The 26651-nt window shown below is 46.4% G+C and overlaps 1 protein-coding gene across 12 annotated transcripts in view; it reads left to right on the forward strand.

The window, feature by feature from the left end:
- The first annotated feature begins 17657 nt into the window (after positions 1–17657).
- FGD5 (FYVE, RhoGEF and PH domain containing 5) overlaps positions 17658–26651 on the forward strand; it is a 133991-nt gene continuing 124997 nt past the window's right edge. For 4 of the 12 annotated variants that reach the window (XR_014522906.1, XM_083491045.1, XM_083491043.1 and 1 more), the window contains exon 1: positions 18758–19701. Coding sequence is in view for 7 of the 12 variants with exons in the window: in XM_083491045.1 (XP_083347171.1) it covers positions 19689–19701 (13 nt within the window). In the remaining 5 variants the exon portion in view is untranslated. Of the gene's footprint in view, positions 17845–18757; positions 19702–25647; positions 25911–26651 lie in introns of those variants that run through there. The other 8 variants (XR_014522907.1, XM_083491048.1, XM_083491042.1 and 5 more) reach the window with 4 other exon arrangements.

Genomic DNA, 26651 nt, shown 5'->3' on the forward strand with positions numbered 1-26651 from the left:
TGAAATTTGCAAGCACAGGACCTCCTCCAGAGTGTGCTAAACCTTCCAAATTACAGACAAATAGGCCCAGGAGCTTTTGTGGGGCAGGTAAAAGGGATTCACTTCGCTCCATAATCCCTCATGAAGGGGGAAGACCAGGGATTTCTCTCTCCCTCTCTCACCTTAAAATAATTAAAATGTGGCATGTATTCTTGCTTGCACCTTTTTTTTTGGTGGCTGATTGCATCCTCTATAGCCCTGCATCTGATAAGCCAGTCTGCATCTGAAATAATTAAGGCAACTCGAACCTTGCTATCACTAGATCCTGCCATTAGTTACAATGGAATGTTAATATCAGGCTTGCTCCCTATGTACAGCCACTGGTGGCTCCTGTATGAGAATGTCTCCACATAGCTAGCCATTTGCATGAACAGTCGTTCCCAACAGGTTATATAGATTTTAACCATAATTTCGTAAGCCTTCTTGTTTTATGTCATACAGACAGGTGCACAGACAAAGCAAACCTCAGAGTCCAGTCCTAGGTATGTTTACTTATAAGTAAGCCCATCTGAGTTCAATAGGACCTGCTCTCGGTGTTAATGGGATTTCAGGCTGAGATAGACAGAAGGAATTTGACTCCCAGAAAGAAATGCATAGGTGTTACTACCACTGAATGCCAATGGAACATCCGTTGCCGCAAACAAGTGTGAGGTGTCCATTGGCTAACCGGAACACAGAAAAGGAAGGGGTATGTGCTGGAACAAATGACATCATCACGACTGGTTTGGAAGTACAGAGAGATGCTGGAAAAGCCATTGGCTGGTCAGAACACAGGAAGGAAAGGGATGGGTGCTGCTGGTACCAGCGACATCATCAGTACCAACAGATTGATCATTGTTGGGAAGTTAATGTGAAGTGTTGGACAGGTCACTGGCAGGACAAGGAACAAATTCTGAGAATAGTTTCCCTTCAGAGTGAAAATAAAATGTAACTATACCAAGAGGAAATCAAGAGAGTTAAGTTGTCAGTTTAGTGCGTATCTTAATTGAATTTTCATTTGTTTTTGTTTTTTAAGATTTGCTTGCAATGTAATATCTTTTTTGAAACACTAGGTATTTATTACAGAATAAAAATGGCTACACACTGACAGGCTGATGTGGAGCACCTAACCTAAGATATTTTCATCACTGTCAGTTCCGAGAATATACAGGGTGTGAGAAAAGGGCTCTGCATACCCATTTCTTCCCTCATGATTATATCAGTGCTGTCAGGGCTGCTGTCGCATGGCAGGCTTTGTCATTTTCGATCCTGGTCATATTATACCTGTTTTTCAGGTGTGTTATCAGCAATGTCCAATTATGCTTCTGACAATATTTTGGACATGCCTGGAAGATGTTTGCCTATTCATTGATAATACACAGCCATGCCCTGTCTTGTATGTCCTCTACCCCTGATACAGATGGGGAAGAAATTCAGCTCAGTCTGCATTTAAAGCTAAAACTACCCAATTCAGATTTTCCAAACCAATGTGAGAACTAAAACACAACCATCTTTCAAAAGTCGCATTTCTCTGAATTTTTCAGTGCAGATCTCCAACCTAGTAGCATGAACAATACATATACTAGGGTGACGTGTGCATAAAAGTGCATATCATGGTGAAAATAACATACAAAATGCATTACTGTATATTAGGGGAAACTGCTTTGCAAAAAATGTATACATTAGGCAAAATTGCATACAAATGTGCATATATTAGGGAAAATTCATATTAAAATGCTTATGCATTTTCATGAGGACTTTAAAAAACCCCACCACTTGTGAAGAACTGAACTTAAGATTAGTAAAATAAGAAGCAGAGAGAAACCTAAGTTGACTAATTTGCCCTTACCTATCCACTGCCATCCCTCACAATTTTGTTTCCTCTCAGTGCTTTTAACACGTATCCAAAACAGATTGGCTATGCGGTATGGATATGCTATTTTGCTCCCTTTATGATACCCAATTGGCTAGGATCATCCATGTGCCTCGTTCAGAAGAATTCCCCACATTTTCAAAGACACCGTCATGTCACCACATTTGAGTCTGGCATCATTCCCATTCTGGAATAATCATGTTCATCATATGATCTCTGTTTCACTGGGATCAGCATTGTGACTAATTAAGGTAGGATATAGAAGTAGTAAGTAAGAGGGGGGAATAGCAGCAGAACAGCAACATCTAGAGGAAGCACCAAACATGATGGGAGAAAAATGTAAGCTCCTTGGGACATGCATCTGTCTGCAATGTGCCAGGCACACAGATAATGTTTTATTTCTGTGGGGTGAGAGGACATGAAGGTTTCATAAACTAGAACAAAAGTACATTTCAACACCTTTGACTTCTAAATAGCTGCTAGCAAAATAAATGTGAACTAGGACCACCTAAAACAACTGACGAGTACACAGAAAAAGCTATTCAATCCTTCAAGATAGGAATGCCATGTAATTTATCGCCTTCCCATTGTATCTGTTATGGCACCCCAGTGGTTAACAGGAGCTCTCTTTGTCCAGAGGTTGCCAAGGAAACTGTTCCTGTACTTCAGGAAGCAGGGGGAGCAGTTTCCTGTTTTCAAGAAGGCTTAAGGGCTGTTTTTCTCCAATCAGAAAGCAGATTTGTGAACTGGAAATGGAGAACACAGCTGCCAAGGGCATATTAAGTGGGTTTTTTTCTTTCTTTGCTCACTCTCTCTTTAAACCTTTGTAATAAATAATCACAGCATTTGCAACACCTAAATCAGGAGGCATATGTGGGTTACACAGTTGTTAAGGGAAGGACAGTGACTACAAAACAACAGCAACACAAGGCAGAGACACAGCCGAACACCATGTGGAAGTGGGATTCCCCCCCCCCCATCTTCCGCACATGTAACTCACACACAAATGTATCACACCCAGGGAAGTCAGAATAAGGCTGACACAAATAGACTTTATCATCTGCAGCTCAACATGACACTGTGGTGGTGAACTGCTTTCCTATGCATTTCTTCTGATTTTCCTTTCACTGAGGCTCCTTTTTCATTATTGCTCCCTCCCGTTTTCTGACCAGCGTTTCACGGTTTAAAAAGAAATCATTTGTCCCCTTTAATCACTCCTGTTTTTTCTTTGGACAAGATATGGGGTCCTGCCGGTGCTACTTTTTAGACTCAGGAAGCAGCCAGAGAGGTGTGAGTGGAGCATGCACGAAGTGTATTTGCCAATTTGTTGCTGTACTAATAGGTTGTTCCTAAGTCACCTTTAGGCTGCTGAAGTGTCTCTTAACAGCAGTAGAGTGGTACCTCAGGTTAAGAACTTAATTCGTTCTTAACCTGAAACTGTTCTTAACCTGAGGCACCGTTCTTAACCTGAAACTGTTCTTAACCTGAGGCACCACTTTAGCTAATGGAGCCTCCCACGGCCACTGTGCGATTTCTGTTCTCATCCTGAAGCAAAGTTCTTAACCCGAGGTACTATTTCTTGGGCTCCGTGATCACTGCAGATTAAAAGATGCCTGCTCCTTGGGAGAAAGGCGATGGCAAACCTAGACAACATCTTAAAAAGCAGAGACATCACCTTGCCAACAAAGGTCCGTATAGTTAAAGCCATGGTTTTCCCAGTAGTGATGTATGGAAGTGAGAGCTGGACCATAAAGAAGGCTGATCGCCAAAGAATTGATGCTTTTGAATTATGGTGCTGGAGGAGACTCTTGAGAGTCCCATGGACTGCAAGAAGAACAAACCTATCCATTCTTAAGGAAATCAGCCCTGAGTGCTCACTGGAAGGACAGATCAGAAGCTGAGGCTCATAGCTGTCAAGTGTCCCTTATTTGAAGGGACAGTCCCTTATTCCAGCGCCATGTCCCGCTGCTGTCCCTTATTGATGGATGTTCCTTAAATGTCCCTTAAATGATGTCCCTTAAATTTCAAAGGAAGCAGCTCCTCTCCCTCCCTCCCTGCCGGCCAGGGAGGAGGGAGGCTCCAACTGTGTTGCTTGGCTGTGTTGCTCACCCAATAAGAAGTCTAAGAACGACTGGGGGGTGGAGCTTGCATGCCTTGTGTGTGGCTAGTTAATGCAAGCTGAGGGGGTTTTCAAATTCTGGACGCCATTTTGTTGCACGTGCTGCTGCAAACTTTGCAGTGCAAAGCCAGGCCGGGGAGCCATCTTAAGTTGAGGCTGCATAGGTCTTGTGGTGCATGTGATTCAGATTCTATTCAGTTGAACCTCTGGTTACAAAGTTGGTTGGACAGTGTTCTCGAAGCTACCAGCATGAGTTTGACTAGACTGCAGAAGGACAGGAAGACTGGAGTGCCTGGAACAGGTGAGGCTGCAGGTCCCTTATTTTGGCTGCTGGTCCCTTATTTTCAAGGCTGCTGGTCCCTTATTTTCAAATCTGTAAGTTGACAGCTATGCTGAGGCTCCAATACTTTGGCCACCTCATGAGAAGAGAAGACTCCCTGGAAAAGACCCTGATGTTGGGAAAGATTGAGGGCACAAGAAGAAGGGGACGACAGAGGATGAGATGGTTGGACAGTGTTCTCAAAGCTACAAACATGAGTCTGACCAAACTGTGGGAGGCAGTGGAAGACAGGAGTGCCTGGCGTGCTCTGGTCCATGGGGTCATGAAGAGTCGGACACGACTAAATGACTAAACAACAACAACTATTTCTGGGTTAGCGGAGTCTGTAGCCTGAAGCATCTGTAACCCGAGGTACCACTGTATGGGGTACAGAATTTTGTACTTCTTGAAAATCTCAGGTTTCATCATTTTAAAAAACCCAACACTCATGTTTCTAGCCATTATTGGTGCAAAAGCAAGCTTAAAATGGTTTTGGGTTGGACTGGATGAGCCTTGGGATCCCTTCCAACTCTACAATTCTATACTTCTGTGAAAATGTGATTATTTGTTTAAGAGATTTCTGATCCATCCTTCACCATTACTGATTCCGGGGCAGGTTTCACATACCACACGACAGCTGTGTTAGCTCTCTGAAGTAGCTGCTGAAACCTCAAAGGGGCTGAGTAATTATATATATATATATTTGAGGGCAAGATGGGGCTTCCATGCCCCATGTACTCCTTACCACTGCCCATGACAAAAAAGGCTGCATAAATTATGTAAAGTAGTAGACATTTAAGAATAAATTATGTAAATTTGGTGATGACTGCATGATGTGTACAGGCTGCATAATTTGACATTTCTTGTCTGGGTGCATATATATATATAGAGAGAGAGAGAGAGAGAGAGAGAGCGCGCGCGCTTGGATTAAACTACTTGGAATATAGACTATAAGCCATCATTTGCAATAGGTGTAGCAAAAATATATGTGAAAATATGTGAGGAATTTTCTAGCAAGGATGCTGCAGCTGATCTCAATCCCTGTGCTTTTTACGTAGCAGCCTCCCAAGTTTTTCATGCCGCCCAAAACTCAGATTGACGGGGCAGTAATGGACTCAAAAGCTTATCCAGGAAGAAATGGGAAATCAGTAAATGAAATATTCAAGATGTTGTGTTCTGGTGCCTTATAGCTTCCTTTTGTTCTTCTTTAGAGGCTGGTTTATGTTTTAACTTTGAGCAGCGTTTGATGCAGACGTCCAAAAAGTCTAATCAGCAGTGTGGGAGAGTGTTGTTCAAGAACTGTAGATCTATTTGTAATGAGGCAGACATCATCTTAAACTACTCAATTGGCAAAAGTAAGCACATGTTTCAAAGAAAAGCTATTAATGATGAAGACTGGTGAAGGCTTTAGACGTTCATTAAAATGGTAAATGTGTTATGCTGATGTGACAGTGGTTTTAAAAAGTGAGCGCTAGTTCTGTAAAATGGAAGAGAGCCAAGGAAAACTCTTTTAAACATTTGTTGAATTAAAGCCCAGTAGCAGAGCTTCCGTACTCATGTCAATAGGACTGCCAGCAGGGCAATCTTATGCATATCTATTCATAAGTGAGCCCCATTGCATTCAGTGAGGTTTACTCCAAAAAGCGGCCTAGGATTGCAGCCTCAGAAAGTTAAGCATAAATAATTTGTCACAGTTTAATAGGATTTACTTCCATTTTCATGTTACCCAAATCTCAGTGTAGGTGGATTTGAAAAAGAGAACAGTGCTGGTTTTTTAAAGTGTATTTTTAAGTGTATAAGGCTCACTTTAAGAAAGGAACCTATTGTTTTAATATTGATCAATGTGAGAATTTAGGTTATAACCCTAATCCCATTTACCTGGAAGTAAGCCCCATTAATTTCAAGAGGCTGCACTTCTGACTGTGAGTAGACATGCTTAAGATTGTGTTTTTAGAACCTAGAATATTCCAGAATGACACTTTAGATACAGGTTTAAACGATGTAATCGTTGTTTATTTCACATGAGCAGTCTGGAATCTTGAGTGATTGAGTTGCTTCCTAGAAGCCACTAGCTGCTTCCTTGTGATGAATAATTCTTGCACAAGGTCAGTCCTATCCAAGCCTGGCCTTGGGAAGAACTTTATTCTTGGAAGGTGGTATAGATGTATTAAATAAGTAGTGGCTTTTTGTCAGAGTGAGTCATTTCCGAGTTTTTGGTGCTGCTGATTTTATACTTATGAGAATTGTTTTAATGCCTTAGTTGATTGCATTTTGCATTGCCTTATTCTGATGTAAACTGCCTGTGACCATTTTGGTGAAGGGTGGTATGGAAATATATGAAATTATATCTGTATGTCTATATTGTCTCATATTACGAAAAGGAAGCTAAAACATAACAAGTACTGACTCAGACATCAGTACCCATTACTTGCCTGTGTGATTTTTAAGGCTTAAATTTCTGGGGCTTCAAATTAAAATAAAAACCATTGAAAACTTCGGGGGAAATGTTGACAGAAAGCTGATATCCACGTCTGGTTGGTGTGCAGGGTTCAAACTGGCAGAGCAATCCAGACTCATTTGTGCCAGGCTGGGGTGTGTGCATATGGATGGGGTGAAATGTCCCCTGCCCAGCCCTGCCAGCTGCCACTAGACTCTCACCAGCTGTTGCCTTCGGAGTAACACCAGCCCCATTCCACCAGTGTGGCGCTTCCCTTCTGCCTGCCCAGTGGAAGTGCAACTGGCTGGATCCCCACCAACAGCTGCTAGTGGAAAGCCCTAGGGCATTCCAAGAGCAGAGAGGGGTTGAGTCAGCCTAGGAGCCATTGACTCCTGAGCTGGCCTGGCTACCTTCTTCCAGTGGCACTGGGCCCAACAGGGGCCCAGTCACGACACCAGATCCTGCTCTCTGCACTGCGCACCCACCTTCCACCCAGGTCACCATGAGTGGCAGGGCTGCAGATGCAGCAGTGACCCTGCTGCACTGATCAGCCTGACAGGTTGGCATTGTTGGACCACTCAGGATTGCTCTCCTAAGGCTCACAGTACAATAGTACTCTTTGGGGTCTATTCTTTGAGGTCTGTTCTTTGAGCAGACCATGACTGCAACTATTCTCATCTAAGCTTAACCTGGCACTAGCTGGTGCACTCACATTTCCCCTGCCCCTTCTTGTACGAACAGACCTTTCAGCTATCCCTTTTCAGCCCATTCCATTATGGAAATGATCAATAGGGACCACTGGATAAAGATCATGATTCAGAACTGCAAGCTCTCTAGGTTCACACGTGTATGTGGTGGCCCTGGGCAAATGGCTGCCAGGCTGCCAAAGAGCAACCACCATTTCCCAAACAGGGTTTTGAGAAAAAGAGACTCTGTCCAGTCCTTGCAAACTGAAATTCTATACAGTGGTACCTCGGGTTACAGACACTTCAGGTTACAGACTCCGCTAACCCAGAAATAGTACCTCGGGTTAAGAACTTTGCTTCAGGATGAGAACAGAAATCGTGTGGCAGCAGCGAAAGGCCCCATTAGCCAAAGTGGTGCTTCAGGTTAAGAATGGTTTCAGGTCAAGAACAGACTTCCAGAATGAATTAAGTTCTTAACCTGAGGTACCACTGTATAATGATGGGGGAGGGTAGACATTTAAAGCAATGATATACATTCCACACACTGAAAACCAGCAAAACAAAAACGAAACCTTGAACAGAATTATGAACCGCAACTGTTTTTCTTTGTCCTGTAGAAAATCATTAGCTACATACCAATATAGCACAAAAGTACTGGGCACCGTGGACAAAGATAATAAAATTATATTACAGGAGTATTTTATGCAAGGGATATTACAGTTGCTGGTTTTTTTGGGGGGGGGCAGGAAACTTGTTATGATTTTTCTGCCACCGCCAGCTCTGCTTATGATCATCTTTGCTGTGTGGGGGATGCCCTTATCCCCAGTCTAGCTGCAGCCAAGTTTCCTTTATTGGACGCCTGCTATAAAGAATAAACCTGGGGATATGAAGAGCCACATTAGTATGTAACAACCTATAAAACCCCCTCTGCTCAGAGTAGGAGCAAATTCCCTTTGCATGAATACTTGGAGGGGGAAAATAACAATAAAAGAGAATATGGCTCCTAAATTAATTAAAAAGCACGGGCAAATGAAATCTCATAACCAGCCTAATGAAGTGCCTGAACATCAGCAAACTGTCTCAGTTAGATAGCGTTGCACAGGGTTAAAGAATGTATGAATGGGTACCCAGTAAATACAGTCTGTGGGCTGCCTCAGATTTTTTACGCTATCTGCAGTTTTTCTTTCTCTGTGTTAAGATTTAGAATCTGTCAGCTGTAATTACTTGCAAAATTCTGCTCAAGAAACCTTATGAGCATGGCTGTATTTATGCATTTTTACAGTGGGACAAACAGCAGTGTTTGGAAGTTAAGCTCAATTTTAAAAAGAAAGCATTGGAGGGGTTGACTGGCCCTTCCCCAGAACCATACCTTCAATCCACCGGTTCAAGGGGGTGAGATATTTCATGTCTATTTCATTCTAAAACAAGTAACAAACACACCTGCTGGCAACTCCTTTTTAAAAAGGGAGTGGAGAATGTGGTCACCCACATTTCATTTAGTTGGGCACTTCTGATGCCGATTTTAAGGGTCGATACGAGGAAAAACTGAAAGCAAGTTTCATGGGAAGTCAAGGTTTTGTCTTGATTAACTCAGAAAGCCCCGGGCTTACGTCACAATGCCATGCAATCCAATTCATGTCCAGTCAGAAGAAAGCCCCATTGAGCTCAATGGCATTTACTCCCAGGGAAGTGTGTGCTGAATTGCAGCCTCACACAGCTTCCCTTCCCCTCATCCCAAGTCTTGTCATGATGCCACATGTTTTTTAACCTGAGAGGGTTTTTACACAGAAGTGGCTTGCAGCACTAGCCTTCTGGCAGAAGCAGGAGTGGCAAGGAAGAGTTAAAGGATGTAAAAATAAGTATGAAGATAGATATAGATATAGATGATATAGATAGATACATGCTTGTGGGAGTATTATTGCTTGAGCAGTCAAGTACATTTTCCTGTTGCCTAGAATGGATACACAGGGGAATGTGGCTCCAGATAGGGAGGACTTCCTGCCATACCTCCTCTGGAGTTTCCTCCCCCTGTGTGTGACCAGGTAGATGGGTGTGACCCTAGCTGACCAGATAAAAGGGCTGGCCATGCAACCATATATCTCTTGGACTCTTACTCTCTTACTCTTACTCTTGGACTCTCCTGGCTCTTAGCCAGCACATGGCTCAACCTTCACATGGGATCAGTGGCGTAGCGAGGGGGGTGCAGGGGGGGGCCTGCCGCACCAGGCGCAACATCTGGGGGGGGCGCAGAAGAGACTCGAGTGCTAAAATCCACGGGTTAGGGGGCGCAAATTACTTGCCTTGCCCCGGGTGCTGACAACCCACGCTACGCCACTGCATGGGATGGAGCCAACAAGCAGAAAGTCTGAGGTGTAGCTCAGACTTCTTTCCACTGTAACTACAAGGTAAAGCCTGCCTTCAGATTACTGCTGTGAACGGAATGTGAGTAAAACTTTATTCTTGCTTTTAAAGAAGGCTGTGTTGTGTTATTATTATTTTAAGAGGGAAATAAAGGGGAAACTTACCAGGAACAATCCAGAATGGACAAGCGGACTGGGTTGCTTAATTAAAGTAAGGTTACCAGACGTCCCCATTTCCCGGGGTCAATCCCCAGATTTACAAATCAGTCCCATGACAAATCCATCCATTCCAACTGAAGTGTCCCCGGATTCATTGAAAGAAATCTGGCAACCTTAAATTAAAGGATTATCTAACGAATCATCAACTTGCCTCCAATAAGTTGCAAGAGGAATGTGCTCTGCTGTTTACTCACTAGCGTGAGTGAGGAGAGATAATAACAAAACAATATGTCCTCTCCTACCTTTCTTAACATTCTCACAACGTTTATATAGGAGGAGGCCTTTTTTGAATTAAGCATGTAAGAATGACAATATATACACATATAGGTGGAATATACACACATATAAAAAAACGCTGTGAAAAATGCTATTTAAAAAACCGTTTTGAAAAAATATATTGAATTTGTCATAGCTCACCATTTCCATCTAGTGTCACATTTATATACTGTACTTTTTTTTTTTTATTTGCAGCTGTATAGCTGAGTCCACAGTAAAACATACACCATGCAGACTTTCATACTAAACACATGGAGGTCTACGGAGGAGCTGTGTGCCTGGAGACATAGGGGCTAGGACTTGCATGCATGCCCCCATCCCAACCTCTGGCTTAAGACCATCCATGTACAGGTGAACACCTGAGCAGGGCTACAGTCAAAAGCACACTCTAGTTCAGTGTTTCCCAACCACTAGTGTGCCGCGAGATGTTGCCTGGTGTGCCGTGGGGAAAATTAAAAAATTCGAAAGATTTTTTTTTTTAAAGTCAAATTTTCGATTGGGGCGCCGTCACTAGATGACCCCTGGGGTTCCCTCCCTCCCGCTCTGCGCCTCCCTCCTCCTCCTCTGGGGAGGCCCTTCCTGGCTCTCGGCCAAGGCTTGGCGGCTGCCACTCACTCACTCGCTCGCCCACCCGTCCCTCCATCCCTGCACCCGGCCTCTCCCCCTCCGTCCCCGGCGCGGGGGCTGCCGGGATCCGTAGTCCCCTCGCCCTTGGGCTCCGCGCCCGCGTGGGGTGTGCAAACTACGTTTCCCAGCGTGGCCTGGCGGGCCGGGCATTTTGTTTGAAGCGCTCTTCTCCCGGCCATGGAATGAGCGCAGCGGCGGTGGCCGGGCGGGCAGGGGCTCTTCCGCGCAGACCCCGCGCAGCCTGCCTGCGCCCCCGCGGAGATCGGGCGGCAGGATGGAGCCCGGGGATCCCCGCGGAGGCGGAGCGGCGGAGGCGGAGGCTGCCCCCCAGGTAGGGCTGCGTCGGGGGTTTTTTATTTTTGCAATGCTGCATCCGCGCCGGAGGGGACGCATCGGACCGCGGGGAGACCCCTTGGCGGGCGTGCAAGGCAATGCATGCGTGCAGGCGTTGCATGGAGTGCAGTGCAATGCAATGGCAACGCGGCGCCCTGCATGCATGCATGCATGCAACTTCCACCGGCGCTCCGGACTTGGCAGGTGAGGGGGGTCCCCAGTGGGCGGCAGAGAGAGCCGGGAGGGCGAAGGGGAGCCGGGGGGAGCAGCGCTGCTCCCCGAGCCGAGCCCGGGGGGAAACTTCGGCGCCGGGTGTTGGCTGGCGGGGGCCCCTCACCTGCAAAACCTGGTCGCCTCTCATATATTTCGTGCATTCATCGCCCACTTTCTCCTCCAAGGAGCTCCCGGGGGCGCGCGTGGTTCTCCCCGTGTTATCCTCGCAACAACAGCCCTGCGAGGTGGGTCAGGCGAGTGGCCCAAGGGAGCACCCAGGGATTGTCCTGGCCAGGTGGGGTGATTTGAACCCTGCTCTCTGCCCGGTCTTCGTCCTCATTTAGCCCCCACATGTGCATGACTGAGGTTTCCCCCCCTCGTCTTGGCTATGGTGTGAGTCTGTGCTGTTAATTAATGGGGTTCTGCCTTCGGAGAAGATGAGCCAGCCCTCAAGGAGGTGATTATGTAATTTGCTAGCAATTCATGTCCCTCCCGGCGTGACGCTGCGCGCTGACGTCACGGGGCTGTAATGGTGGTGTGCCTCGAGATTTTTTTCATGAAACAAGTGTGCCTTTGCCCAAAAAAGGTTGGGAAATACTGCTCTAGTTGATGGAGGTTTTTGCATTAAGATTATCAGTATGAGAAATGAGAGAGAACCTTGTGCCATATCCTATCAGGTAATGGCAACAGGAAGACCTGCAGTCAGAAGAAGAAGAGTTTGGATTTGATATCCCACCTTTCACTCCCTTTAAGGAGTCTCAAAGCGGCTCACATTCTCCTTTCCCTTCCTCCCCCACAACAAACACTCTGTGAGGTGAGTGGGGCTGAGAGACTTCAGAGAAGTGGGACTAGCCCAAGGTCACCCAGGAGTTGCATGTGGAGGAGCGGAGACGCGAACCCGGTTCCCCAGATTATGAGACTACCGCTCTTAACCACTACACCACACTGGTGCCATAGTCAGGTGCCACAAAGGACCACAGAATAAAAACCCTCATTGTTAAATAGGCTTTGGTGGTTTCCACCTGCGAGCTTTAAAAATATAACATATGGAGTTCAATTATCTGTGTCCCAGCTCTATGTTTTTGCCTTCATCTCCCTGGTTTTCCCATCTCGCCATAAAACGCTGTTAATCACGATTATAATGAAAGCAGCACAATGAATAGTTTTATATGGTCTTTCTTTTTTTGCCCCAGCGCTGTAAATGGGCTGGCGACAAGCATGCTTTTTCCATATTTTAGAATGAAATAAACATGAAATATTGCCGAGAGAAGCAGGGCTGCGGTACGTTTGCACCTTGCCGAAGAATTTTCTCCTTATTAGCGATTCTTATCACCTTGCACATAATCCGCCAAACACAAATAATCTCCAGGCACATAAAATATTTACAGGACTTCTTTGAACCTCTAACAGCTCTGTGTAAACTCGGTTGTTGTCGGTGGAATTGTGATCAAGGAAAGCAAACCCTCCTCCCGCATATTCAGCACCTCAATAAAGCGAGTCGAGAGCCAACTAACTCCTGGGCCAAACCACCTGCTGTAGGGCTGTTTGTGAGCAGAATGGGCTCTTTTAAGCATTTGTGTTACAGAAGGCACACACCTAGCACCATGCGAGCGCCCTCACTTGATTCTGCCTTCATGAAACAAATGTAATAGCACCATCTCTCAAGCTATCAAAAGCTCCATTTCTGAAAGTTAGGTAAGAAAAAAATAATATTTCATTTTCATATATATATATATATATTGATTTTAACATACAAATTATAAAACATACCACACAATTTATCACTTATACAATCTTATTGGACTTCCATCAGCACCTCTGATGATCCTCCATCTTAACCACTTCTTATGCATTTCTTAACTTTATATTGCCTTTACCTCTCTTAACATATCAACCCCCTTCTCCATTTTTGCAATACTTCCAATAATACTCCTCACAAAACTTCTTGCAAACCTACAAACGTCATCTGGTCTTCACAAATACTTTTCAAATAATCTGTAAATTTACTCCAGTCTTTGGTGAACTTCTGGTCCCGCCGGTTTTGAATCCTTCCTGTTAGTTTATCCAATTCTGCATAGTCCATTAACTTCATCCTCCATTCTTCAGAATAATATTTCATTTTCCAAAGTGGTTTCATCCCAGCCTGCTGTGGAAATTTAGGCCGAGTTCCAAAGCACACTTAATTTGTTATAGTTGCAGCCCATCTTCCCTCACAACCCTGTAGGTAGGTATGGTTGAGAGACTGTGCCCAGCCCAATGTCCCCAAGTGAACTTCAAGGCTGGGAGTAGATTTAGAACTTGTGTCTCCCAAGACCTAGTCCAACACTCTGGTCACTGCGCCACACTGGTTTTTACTGGTGTGTAAGCCTCGTTGACATTAATTGGACATAGTTCTAAGTTAACATATTTAGGTTTATGGATGTTGAGTTAGAAGGAAGAGCACCCATGTTTGAAGGTTTGTGAACAGATCTTAGGGGAGCAGGCTTGCTTTGAATCTGCAAGCGCCAACCATTGCTTCCTGCCCCCTTTACGTCTCTCAAGGATCCATTTACATACCTTGGTGAAGGGGAGGAGGGAACTGGCCGGAGGCACTCCAATGATGCTGTTAAAGTGTGTTTCGTCATTAGGAATGGGCCTGGGATCACCAGTCTAATCATCTCTGTGGGAAAATGATGGTGCTTTGATCATTTCCTTTAAGGTGAAGGCCTGCCAAAAAAAGTCTCGACTTGGACATTTGCAAAAACTCAACTCATTTTCCCAACAAAAATGATCACGTATGTGATTTTTCTTGGGCCTCAATATGTGTCACTTTTCACTTGCTCACACTGAATTTATGATATCCTTTGTTTTAAAGGATTTTTGTATTTTTGTTTGTATTTTGTTGGAAGCCGCCCAGAGATGGGCGGGGTATAAATTATTATTATTATTATTATTATTATTATTATTATTATTATTATTATTATTTATTATTATTATTATTAATACCCCGCCCATCTGGCTGGGTCCCCCCAGCCACTCTGGCCGGCTTCCAACAAAACACTAAAATACAATAACCTATTAAATATTAAAAGCTTTCCTAAACATTATTATTTCCCCTATTATTATTCCCCTATTATTATTATTATTATTATTATTATTATTATTATTATTATCATCATCGTCATCATCAAACACATTGAATAATTTGGTATCATCTGCAAACTAGGATACATCAGTGCCTACACCTAGATCATTTATGAGCAAGTTTAAAGGTTGGGAGTCCACCCCATGATCAGTATTAGGACCTCTGCTTTCTGAATGCGTATAGTTCTTCCTATGAGAGGTACAGTATGAGCCAAAGCCCTTGGGAAGTTGCAGCCATGCCATGCCCATTCTGTTAGAATTAGGTCTAAAGAGAGCATCTCTTTCTACTTGTATCCTACTCTTACGGAGTTTCCTAGTTGATTTTCTGCCCAGCATCAGATGCTCCCAAATGACTCATTGATCTTTATAATAAATTTCCCTTTCTAGATTGACAGGCGCAACCTTCTTCTACTTCCTGCTGTTCTTACTCAAGGGTGGGAAGTTGTCCTTTTCAACCCCCACACCTTTTAAAAGGAAGCCACTGGTAGCCAAAGGCACCCAAGGTGAAAAGCAAATTTTAAAACTACAAATATAATTCACAAACCCAATAGACATTGGCATTGAAAAAAGGAATGCAAGTCAAAGTTTCATCACTTTAGGATCCTGATCCACACATTCTGGCAGTTTTTCTGACACCTGCCGTTTTTAATGCGTCTGCTGACATGAACGTGCATGGTGTGTTCTCGCTACATCAGCATTTCCATAGCATTTCAATATTTTTGTATTAAAATGTCTTCGTACTCACAGATGACTCGTGCATGCACAACAAGTAGCTGTTTATGAAGCCTTAAGACTATAGAAACCATAATTCAGAGTTGCTGTGAACAAAATACAAATGGATGAAAAATGCTTATATAGAGTCTAACTGAAGGAAGTGACTGGCACCGCTGAGAAACAGCAATGCAAATGACACTGACCAAAATCTGAATAGGCAAACAGGAAATCTGTCACTTGGGGCTAGGAAAATGGAAAACAGCCTGCAAAAAAAAAAAAAAAGAATATATAAAAATATTTTTTAATAAAGAGTTTCATTTCAACAATGGCGCTAGGACAGGGGTGGGGGAGAAGTACTTGGTCACTAATTGCCTTGGAAATGGTATTCAGTAGGTTCCTGTTAGCCTCCCACAACCACATTCCATCTAGTGATCACATTTCATTTTTTAAAAAAGGATGTGCTAACAGAAGCATATCCTTTAGGAAACCACATAGACCGTACCCAAGAAATGAGCACTTGTTGTGCTAGAACCAGTTGCCTGGAAAGGTCCTTATTCGCATGAGCAATCCTTAGACAAATGAAATTCCTCCTCTTTGGGATTTTGTTAAACATGCATGCAAATTGAGGAAAAGAACAGAAGGGAATGAATGGGGAATCCCAAATCATTATAACTAGAAAACACTCAACTACCATACTTCTGAAAGCTAATGCATAGCAAGTGGTCTTAAGCCATTTCCCACAATCAAATTGTTGTTTGTTGTTTAGTCGTGTCCGACTCTTTGTGACCCCATGGACCAGAGCGTGCCAGGCACTCCTGTCCTCCACTGCCTCCCACAGTTTAGTCAAACTCATGCAAGCTATGCCATGCAGGGCCACCCAAGATGGACAGGTCATAGTGAAGAGTTTTGACCAAACGTGATCCACCTGGAGCAGGAACCGGCAAGCCACTCCAGTATCCCTGCCAAGAAAACTCCATGGACAAAGAGAACAATCAAATTGGTGACTCCCAATAGCAGTCATTCCCTCAAAGTGTATTACCATTGGTTCCTTAGGATTCCTGTTCTGTTTACCTTCACTACTGGCATGATTAATCCCACTTTTAAAATGGGAAATTGAGACTGGACATTAGTGGTTTGCCCCCATGAGTGAATGGCTGATCAATAATGGTGCCCTGCCCACTATTGGCCTCTCACTGAGAGGATGTGTATGCTCCCAGTACATTCCCACACCAAGTGATGGAGCTGACCTTTAAAGCCCTAAACAGCTTTGGCCATGAATACCTGAAGGAGCATCTCCATTCCCAGCATTCAGTTCAGACCCTTAGGTCCAACTCTGAGGCCTTCTTGCGGTTCCCTCACTGCAAGAAGTGAAGTTACAGGGAACCAGGCAGAGAGCCTTCTCGGTGGTGGCACCCGTCCTGTGGAACACCCTCCCATCAGATGTCATGGAGATGAGTAACAGTATAACCTTTAGAAGACATACAGGGAGGTTTAAAATGTTTGAGGTTTTTTGTGTTTTGTGTGTTGGAAACTGCCCAGGATGGCTGGGGCAACCCAGCCAGATGGGTGGCGTATAAATTATTTCTTCTTCTGAGTTATTTTTCTGTGTGCACTTTTGTCCACACATGAGCACTTTCCATTAAAATCTATATGGCATTTCCTGTCCACACTAGCAAGTGATTCTTGATGGGATGTATTTGTGCTTTGTGTGGTTGCTGCCTCTCTTCAATTACTGCTTCCCCTACACTTCAGAAGTTCCAGGTTGCTGTTCCTCTCAGAAAACCACAGTTCCCAAAATTCCCTAGCAAGAGGGATTGATCCTTAAACAGCTCTGGCAATTGTAGCTCCTCTGTGAGATAGGGGAATGGGGGAGGGGCTGCTAACAACTCTCAGCACCCTTTTCAAACTACAGCTCCCAGGATTCTTGGGGGGAAGCCATGACTGTACTACTTTATAGTGGAGATGGGGCAAAGAAATCACAGCTAATGCTCATTGAACAGTTAAGCCGTCTAGCCTCTCCGCAAACAAATCAGAGTGAATGTGATTTAGCTGTGATTCCTGCACTGTAGGAGGCTAGACTACTTGACCCGTTGGGTCTCTTCCAACTCGACAGTTCTGATTCTATGAGTGCTCAGCAAGCCAACAGCCCTCTCCTTCGAAACGAATCAGGATGGCTAGTCAATAAACCGGGAGTCTGGAAGCGCCCTTAGTCTCCGGCGAATTTTCTCCAAAATTTCTGTGAAATGGGCGGGAGCCAGATTGACAGTCGGGATTTATCAATGAGGCTGGATGGTGATGGGAGGAGGAGGAAATTATGTCATCCTCGGAAAGAACAGGAGAGCGCGAAACGGGTGGGGGTGGCGACGGCCCCAAAGCGCGCTTTAAAACGCTTCGCTCGCCCTTCCCGGGGCTGACGGGGCGCAAGGAACAGCTCCTCTCCAAGAGAGCCGCTTTGCGCACTTGTTTCCAGTCCTTCTCCTCTCCTCACGCCGCCGCGGGAGCTGTGGCAGGAGAGATCGGCTTCCAGGTAAATCCCGCTGTCTCCCCTCCTTTTCCCAACGGAGATGCTCTCCTCTGGCGTAGAGGGCGGCTGCCCTTGCCCTTCCCACTTCCACCAGCGCAAAAGCACCTCCGGCTTATGTCCCTGTGCCTGCGCCTCCTACTATTAAGGAATGCGGTTGGGGGACAATTCAGACAACTGTCGCGTCCCTTTGGCTTTTTACACTTCGGTTGTAGGCTGCGATCCTAGAGGCGCTTAAGGCTGTAATCCTGTACGTATTGCCCCAGGAGGCAATATCTCACTGAAATAAGGAACTGACCTTATGGGCAGCTGCCCGGGAGTAAGTAAAATCAGTAGGGTTTACTTCAGAGTAGACGTGTTAGGCTTGAGCCTGGTGACTTTCGGTGTTGACGAGGACAGGATCGGGATCAATGCAAGCGACTTGTTTTAAAGGAGTGCGTCTATAAAAAGAAAAGGAGCAAACGCGTTCACACGGGATTGTGCGTCTTTGGGTGAGGAAATCGAAGCACTGGATGAAATGCGGCTCCTAGGAGTCCCTCAGCGGCCCGATGAGAGCAGCTTAGTTGGCTTCGGGACCGCGGTTGAGGAGCCTACAAGCCACGGTGGCGGAACGGGGCGCATCTAGAACAGGACGTTTGGGGATCGCAGCACAGCGCGCTTCTAGGATCGCAAAGGCGAGCCGCAACGTTCCTGAGTGGGCTTGGGGATTTCACGGCCGCGACTTTTGGGGATTATTGGAAATCCTGCAAAAATGTTCCTCCGCCAGTACTATGTGCTAAAACTGGTCAGTACGAGTGTATGTGAAAATGTGTGCGCGCCCAGGGGGTGACATCACAGATCGCTCCTCGGGTTTTTTTTTTGGGGGGGGGAGAATAAGAAGATAAAAATATATTAGTGTGCCTATGCACCTACATATTCACACACAGGGTTCTTTGTCAGATGAACACGAACGTCTTGTCTAATCTGAAGACGGAGTTGCTGCCAGTAGCCAATAACCACCCCTAGTTCCCCTCCTCCCAAATATTGCTTCCTTAGCAATAGTAATCGACAATCCTGTCGCGGGGAGTTCCGCGGAGCAACCCGAGACAGTCGCCCGGACTGGGAACGCGCACAATTCCTCTCCTCTTGCTTTGAACCTGCCCAGCGTCTGTTTAGCAGTGGGACGGCGGCGGCGGTGTCATTTCCTCCTATTCTCTCCCTCTCCTCGTGGGTTTTGGTTTTTTTTTTTTAATCTCCGCGGTCTCTTTAAATCTCCGCTTGTTTTGGCACCCGCGCTCTTCTCCCCCCGCCCGCCGCCGCCTCTGTTTCTTTGCTGCCTTTCAATCTCTGCGTGAGCAAAAGGGCTTCCTCTGCAGGGAAGGAAGGGAAATGCCTGCCGGCCGGAGCAGCAGCAACAGCAGGGGGAGACCAGCAAGAGCAGCAGCAACAGCAGCCCTGGGCATCGCACGGCGCGCAGCGACCACGGACCTTCCACTTGCAGCGAGCTGAGAGCAGCGATGGGGCAGGGCCACCAGGGCTCCCCGAGGCACTGATCCCCCCCCCCCCAATCCCTGTCCAAGAGGCTCCGTCCGGACACTTTTGGAGACAGAGGGAGAGAGATTTCTGCTGTGGCAACTCGCGTCTCTTTCTCTCCTCGCATCCCCTCCCGTCGCTTGCAACTTGGCTGGAGAGATCTCCTCCCCGCCCCCTTTCCCCAGTCCCTCCATGCCCCGACCTGAACTTTAGCAGCCCGGGGGCTCCGGCTTAGGGAGCAACCCTGAGCGCCTGCCAGGCGGAGAACATGATTTGAAGCCGGGGAGGCGGCCAAGAGGGACGCAGCCAGTCGAGCGCTTTGGCCGAGACTCCGGAAGATGAGCCACGCAGGTAAGGACCTGGAACGCGACCCGGAGAGGAGAAGGGGCTCCCAAGGGCGACCCCGGCGCCTGAGGAATACTTCCTGGCCGGGCGCGAGTCGAGGAGCCCGGGGAAAACTCTGGCGGGGATCGGGGGACTCCCTTCCAAAACAGACGTGCTGAGGGACAGGGATTCCTCAAGCAGAGTTTGCCTCTTTCTCATTCCTGCGGGAGGCGTTTACTCTTCCTCTCCCACCCACCCCGCCAGGGTTATATCCGATCGATCGATCGATCCCGCTACCCGGTTTTGGTAATCGATTCCAGTCCGTCCGCCGTTTCTTTCGCAGAATCGAGAGAGGGGAGGGTCGGCGAGAGCAGAGCTCTTGCCCTGGCGAGGAAGGACCCGCTTCCCTTCTCCGCCCGCGCCCCGGGCGCGCACACAAGAGCGGGAAGCGGAGCCTCGCCAGGTCCCCCGAGCCCTCCGCGCCCGAAGTGTCCTCTTCTTAACGACCTGCTAATTTTATGGAGCTGAGAGTTTGTCGTCCTCTGGGGACTTTCCCCTTCCCAGCCTGGGCTGGACAGATACGCACCAGGCGTTTAGAGCGCGTCCAGCTCCCCAACCCAAAGACTTTTTGGAATAGTAGTTTGCTAAGGGTGCTGGGAATTATAGCTCTGGGAGAGGGGGAACTAAAGTTTCCAGGATTCGTGTGTGTCGAGGGGGGTGTGCCTGGCCATCTTCCCAAGCTGACCCGCCAGCGGGATGATGGGCTCCCCGGGCTCCGCCTCTGACCCGAAGGATCGGCGGTGCCAACTTTCCCCCCTATTTTCTCTTCCTCTCCACACAACCCGGTTGAACGGATCTCTCCGCGGCTGGCACAGCCCTGCCGGTCCGGCGAGGAGCCAGCAGCTTTGGAGGACCCGGGTGACACACAGTGCGCTGTTTGTTATGCTGAGGCTGTCTCGCTGCAGTTTGTGTATGTGTGTGCGCGTTGCAGTGCGCCCGGGGAGCGCATTCGCGGCGGAGGTTAATTGGGGAGTGGGGTGGCGCTTCCTTTGCACTCTCCGGCCTTGGGCAGCCGAGGGCGGGCTCCGCAGAGCGAAAGAGGCTTAATCGACGCAGGAGGAAGGCAGGCAGGCAAAAGGTTAAAACTGCCCGTGTGAAAGGGTTTTTCCAATGCGCGGAAACGAGGAGCAAGCTCTTGCACTCGAGTCCTCTTTGCGAGCTTTCCGTGGGTAACCGCTGCCAGAAACAGGATGTTGGGCTGGCTGGGCCTCGGGCCTAATCCAGCAGGGGCTCTTCTTATGTGGGCTTCCAGATGTGGATGGTCTCCCTTGGTGGAGCATGAGACTCTTAGTCTCAGGGTTGTGGGTTCAAGTCCCGTGTTGGGCAAAAGATTGCTGCATTGCAGGGAGTTGGACTGGATGACCCTTGTGGTCCCTTCCAACTCTACAATTCTATGAATAAAGGAATTCCTTGTCAATGCTGATTTGGTGTTGATGGGAGGTGGACTCCCCACAACATTTGGAGGGCCAAAGTGCCATATTGCAATAGCCAGGATTCAGAGATCAATTGCCTCTTATTATTTCTCTGGTTTTCATCACTTTACCCATCCTGATTTGGGCCCTTTCCAGCAGAGGGCAACAGTATAATTATTGCAATACCTGCACCATTTGCTGCTTCTGTGAGATGTAGGAAGCTGCTTTGTTCTGAGTCAGACCTAGTTCTGTATTGCCTACTCTGACTTGGCAGCGGCTCTCCAGGGTTGCAGGCAGGGAGCTTTTCCCAGCCCTTCCTGGGGATGCCGCAAATTGAACCTTGGACTGTGAAAGACCCTCATGAACCAAAGAGAATGCATAAACCATGGAGTCTGTGTGTGAAGCAGATGTTCTACCATTGACATAGTACTCCTCATAAGGTCCTTCCTTAAGTTATGATTGCAGGTCTTCCTTGCTCCTCTTCCCACCCCCAAATGCTTTTCTGCGTGGCATCTGATAGATTGATGATAACACATCTCTGAGGAAATGTCTGATGAACTGCCAGTGGCGGGGAGGGTGGGGGGGAAAGGCAGCGCTTCCATCAGATTCATGCGGCAGGGATTCCCCCAGCAGTGCTGCTCATAAGACTGAGTTATAAAGTTATTGCAGCTATTTCAATCATCGGTGTGAAAGCGGAACAAAAAATGATAGTTCTAGGATTTTGAGTAAAAGACCTTTATCCTCCAGAGTAGAAATAATTGGCTAGAGAGGCCTTCCTTGAAGACAGTGTCCTCCAAGAACCTCTTAACCTCTGCCATAATTGGTGGTGTTTGTGCGTGTATGTTCCCCAAGGTGAGATCCAGGAAAGGAGACTGTAGAATATGTTCAGGGGAAAGAAACTGCAGCATACAGACAAAGAGAAAAAAGTAATCTCTGAAATATTAAGATCAACTTGGTAACTGACGGAATTTCTCTGTAGCAGAACCCAATTGCTCCTTGTGATAGCTATTGCTATTAAAAAAAACCCCTGCTCTGGCTGCTCTCAAAGCAGGGATGGGAAACATGTGAACTTTGGTAGACTACAGCTCCCATCATCTCTGACTGCTGGCCTTGCTAGCTGGGGCTTATGTGAGTTCATCCCTGTCTTTAGTTGTTCCTGCTATTGTATTGGGGGAGTGGGAGATGCTCTCAGTTGCCACACTTTTGTGGGTGCTTGCTTTGGTTTATGCAAGATATACCTTGAAAGGGAAGGGCGGAGCTCAGGGACAGAAGGTTTGTGTGCAGAAGTCCCCAGCATCTCCAGGTAAGACAGGGAGAGACTCCTGCCTGAAAGCCTGCTGTCGGTCAGTGTGGAAAATACTGGGCTAGATGGACCAATCATCTGACTCCGTATAAGGCAGCTTCCTATGTCCCTATATGCAAAGTCATTGTCCTTTATGGCTTGAAATGGGAAGAGCTTTTTGGGCATAGTTCCTTCTCTTCCCTTGAAGCTTATGTCATGGGCTCAGGTACTTTCTCTTTAAACTTGTACCCTCCCTCCCATTCTCCAAACCATCCTGCCACATTTGCTTGACTTTGATTCAGTCTCCAGATAGTCAACACTTTTTCTCTTTTTCTTTTTAAATGCTTCATTGTGCTCTGAAGGAAATGGATCGAAATTTGCCTTGCCTCTCTGCAATGCTTTGAATGGCAACCATAGGGGAATGACTGAATGCACACAAAGGCGGGAGTAGATAACCTTCAGATATGTGACAGGTGCTGAATTCTAAGGCTTGATGATTTTCAGAATAGAGTTTTACAGCAAGGGTGGGCATACTTCTGGCTTGCAAGATCTTTCTTTTTTTTAGTAGAACAACAGTGCTTTAGCTAGATCACGCCCAAAGTAGACACGTATTCTCAGATATCTGTCCATCTCATGAACAGCTGATCAGTGTAATTGTTGAGCATCTTACTAGGATTATCTGGGCAGGGTCCCAGCAGGGAATCACATGGGCTTTTGTGTGTGTGTGTGTGTGTGTGTGTGTGTGAGGGAGGGAGAGAGAGAGAGAGAGAGAGAGAGAGAGAGAGAGGAGGCTTCTAAATGGATGCACCTAGCTGGATGGAGGTAATTAAAGTTTGGGCGCTCAGATTTGAGTCAACCACTGTCTCTTCCTACACACTGGGCCAGGTCCTATCCTCTCATGCCAATGTCTGTCTGCCAGATAGTACTTTACTGAATTACATTTATGGGTGATAACAAAACTTATACGGTAAAAATTCTGACCTATTGATTGGGCATCCCAGTAGCTCTGGGCTATTGGTTTCATCTGGTGAGGTGGAGGGGGAGTAATTTGAATCATTACACTGTAGTTCATTTTATCTCTGCAAAGTGACTTCCTGCTCTGACAGTCCTGCCCAAATTCCCCATAAAATTTTACAGTAAAGCAGTTACTCTTTTTCTTTCTTTTTTTAATGCTTGGCCAAGTCTTTCAAATGAGCATTTAGGAACAAAGCAGAAAATTAAATAAACTCAAGATTGACCAAAGGATCTTTGACATGAGCGCGACACTTTCTATTTTTTAAAAAGAGTAGAGATGAAATAGGCAGAAGAACCATCGATTGCATGTAAGAAAGAGAGAGAGGGACAAATTAGTCTTCTTTCTTTGGCGATCACTTGTAGCCGAGTAAGATTGTCTTCCATAAACACGGTTTTAACAATGAGTCTGTAGGTGACTGTGGAGGCCAATTCTGGATCCACACGTCCTTCCACAGTGGGGACATTGGTTTCCTGGCAGGAGTTGATCATGGTGTGGATTTGCCAAGCGTGGCTTCCTCTTAGCACGTTTCTCCCTTGCGTCCTGAGTTTGAGTGTCTTCAAAGCCCATGACACCCTTGGTAAAGGCTGTTCTCCAACTGGAGTGCTTGCAGGTCAGTGTTTCCCGGTTGTCAGTGTTTATATTAATTGGTATAAACATATTAGTAGCCACCCATCCATCCATCTATCCATCCATTCTTATGTCCCAGCGTCATCCATTTGCTAAACCAAACTAGGGTTCACAATTGTGCAGGAGTTGCTGCAGTTTATCTTGGACTTGAGAACTGCCATTAGAATACACTGTTAAGAACCCACCTACTCTCAGTAGCCAGAAACATCATAATCAGGCACTGGAGAGACCTGTCAGGAGCAAGCATGGACCAATGGTGTCAAAGAGTATAGGAAACAGCCTTATTAGAAAAACTAACCAATAAACTGAAACTGGCACGGGGACAAATAGAAGAAGACACCTCCACCCCAATTTGGTTCCCCTTTATCACATACACAGCTCAACGAGATAAGAATCACATGACAACGTACAAATCAATCTGGCTAGCCTGATCAAAAATACACACTCACACCCCACTCACATACAAAAACAATTCTCACTACAGCCAACCAACCACACCCAAAGCCAACCCCGACCTCTCTCACCACCAAGGAAATACAAGTGAATAGCACTGACACAACCCCCCCCCACTAAGTAGAATAATAGAAGCATAACCACTCAACCCCACCCCAATCACCATTCCCCTTTTCTTTTCTCCCTTCTTCCTAATTGTTTAAACCAATTAATGAAGCAAGAACTTATACACTGACCACTAATAATGAAACGTATGTTGTAGATATTTTTCCACATTTATTATGCTATTTTTGTGATATACAAATGACATGAGAAAACTTGGTATACTTATTTGTATAACATTATTCTTGTCTATAAAACCCAATACAAAAGATTAGATATAGAATACACTGTTAATTTTTCATGTTGGGCCAAGAATAAACTATATTTCTAACAACTGGGGTTCCTTTTTCCTTTTATTTTTTGCTGGTCAGTGGTGCTACCCTAGTTTTTGTACTTGTTTCACAACTGCACCTGCCACATAGTCACTAACAGGTACAGGAGCTTTCCTGAAGTTTACCCAAACTGGATTAAGTGGATCAAGTGAAAGAGAGCTTTTCATAATTATGGCATCACCACAAAGAAGGACTTGCCGTTATGGTTGCCAAGGTAGCCTTGAGTGGGGCTGGTGCAGAAGAAATGCCTCCGCTGAAGATCTAAGGGGTCAAAATGTATTATTCATTTATTCTTCTTCACTGCTCTTCCCTTGTGGACTTTACAGCAGGTTTTCCAGGAGGTTTACCATCTAGGAAGCTTATAAAGCCAGTCCACCCCCTGACTAATTCCGTTCATGTTATTCAAACTATTTTAGACGCCCTCTACATTATTTAGATGCACAATTTGTTTCGAGGCAAAATCCAATAGCATTTTTTGTTTTGTTTTGGTAGAACTGTCATCATGAGGAACTGCATTAGTCATATTTAAACTCTCTTCATTTCACCTGACGGAAAACTTCTAAGTTCACTTTGTTTTTGTTTTGCTTTAGGTAAAATTCCTTTGATATCTCTCAAGGTCCACTAATACCTACTTCTAGACATTATGAGGGAACCATGGGTACCACAGCAGCCTCTAGTGAGGCACTTAGTGATTTGCAGCTGAATGAACAAGATTCAGCACTGCTATTGGGGCAGGATCTTCCACTGAACCTGAGGACAGCAAGCTAGCTAAGTGGTTCATGACAGATCCCCAGGTGTGTGCGCGCACACACACAATATTCCTTTGCCACTGCTCACTGCACCACCACCTGCTGCCTGAGGTGGCTGCTTCACTCTGCCCTATAGCAGGGCCAGGCCTGCTTGGATTTTAATGGCCTTGCAAGACCAACTCCTCTAGATGCCATGGGATGAAGGTGGGCTCCTTTAGACCAGTGTTTCCCAACCTTTTTTGGGCAAAGGCACACTTGTTTCATGAAAAAAATCTCGAGGCACACCACCATTACAGCCCTGTGACGTCAGCGCGCAGCGTCACGCCGGGAGGGACATGAATTGCTAGCAAATTACATAATCACCTCCTTGAGGGCTGGCTCATCTTCTCCGAAGGCAGAACCCCATTAACAGCACAGACTCACACCATAGCCAAGACGAGGGGGGAAAACCTCAGTCATGCACAGTCATGCACATGTGGGGGCTAAATGAGGACGAAGACCGGGCAGAGAGCAGGGTTCAAATCACCCCACCTGGCCAGGACAATCCCTGGGTGCTCCCTTGGGCCACTCGCCTGACCCACCTCGCAGGGCTGTTGTTGCGAGGATAACACGGGGAGAACCATGCGCGCCCCCGGGAGCTCCTTGGAGGAGAAAGCGGGCGGTGAATGCAATGCACGAAATATATGAGAGGCGACCAGGTTTTGCAGGTGAGGGGCCCCCGCCAGCCTCTGCTTCCAACACCCGGTGCAACGACGCCGAAGTTTCCCCCGGGCTCGGCTCGGGGAGCAGCGCTGCTCCCCCCGGCTCTCTCTGCCGCCCACTGGGGACCCCCCTCACCTGCCAAGTCCGGAGCGCCGGTGGAAGTTGCATGCATGCATGCAGGGCGCCGCGTTGCCATTGCATTGCACTGCACTCCATGCAACGCCTGCACGCATGCATTGCCTT

This window comes from Podarcis liolepis (genome assembly GCF_965112155.1).
Source record: "Podarcis liolepis genome assembly, chromosome: 2".
Taxonomy (NCBI): domain Eukaryota; kingdom Metazoa; phylum Chordata; class Lepidosauria; order Squamata; family Lacertidae; genus Podarcis; species Podarcis liolepis.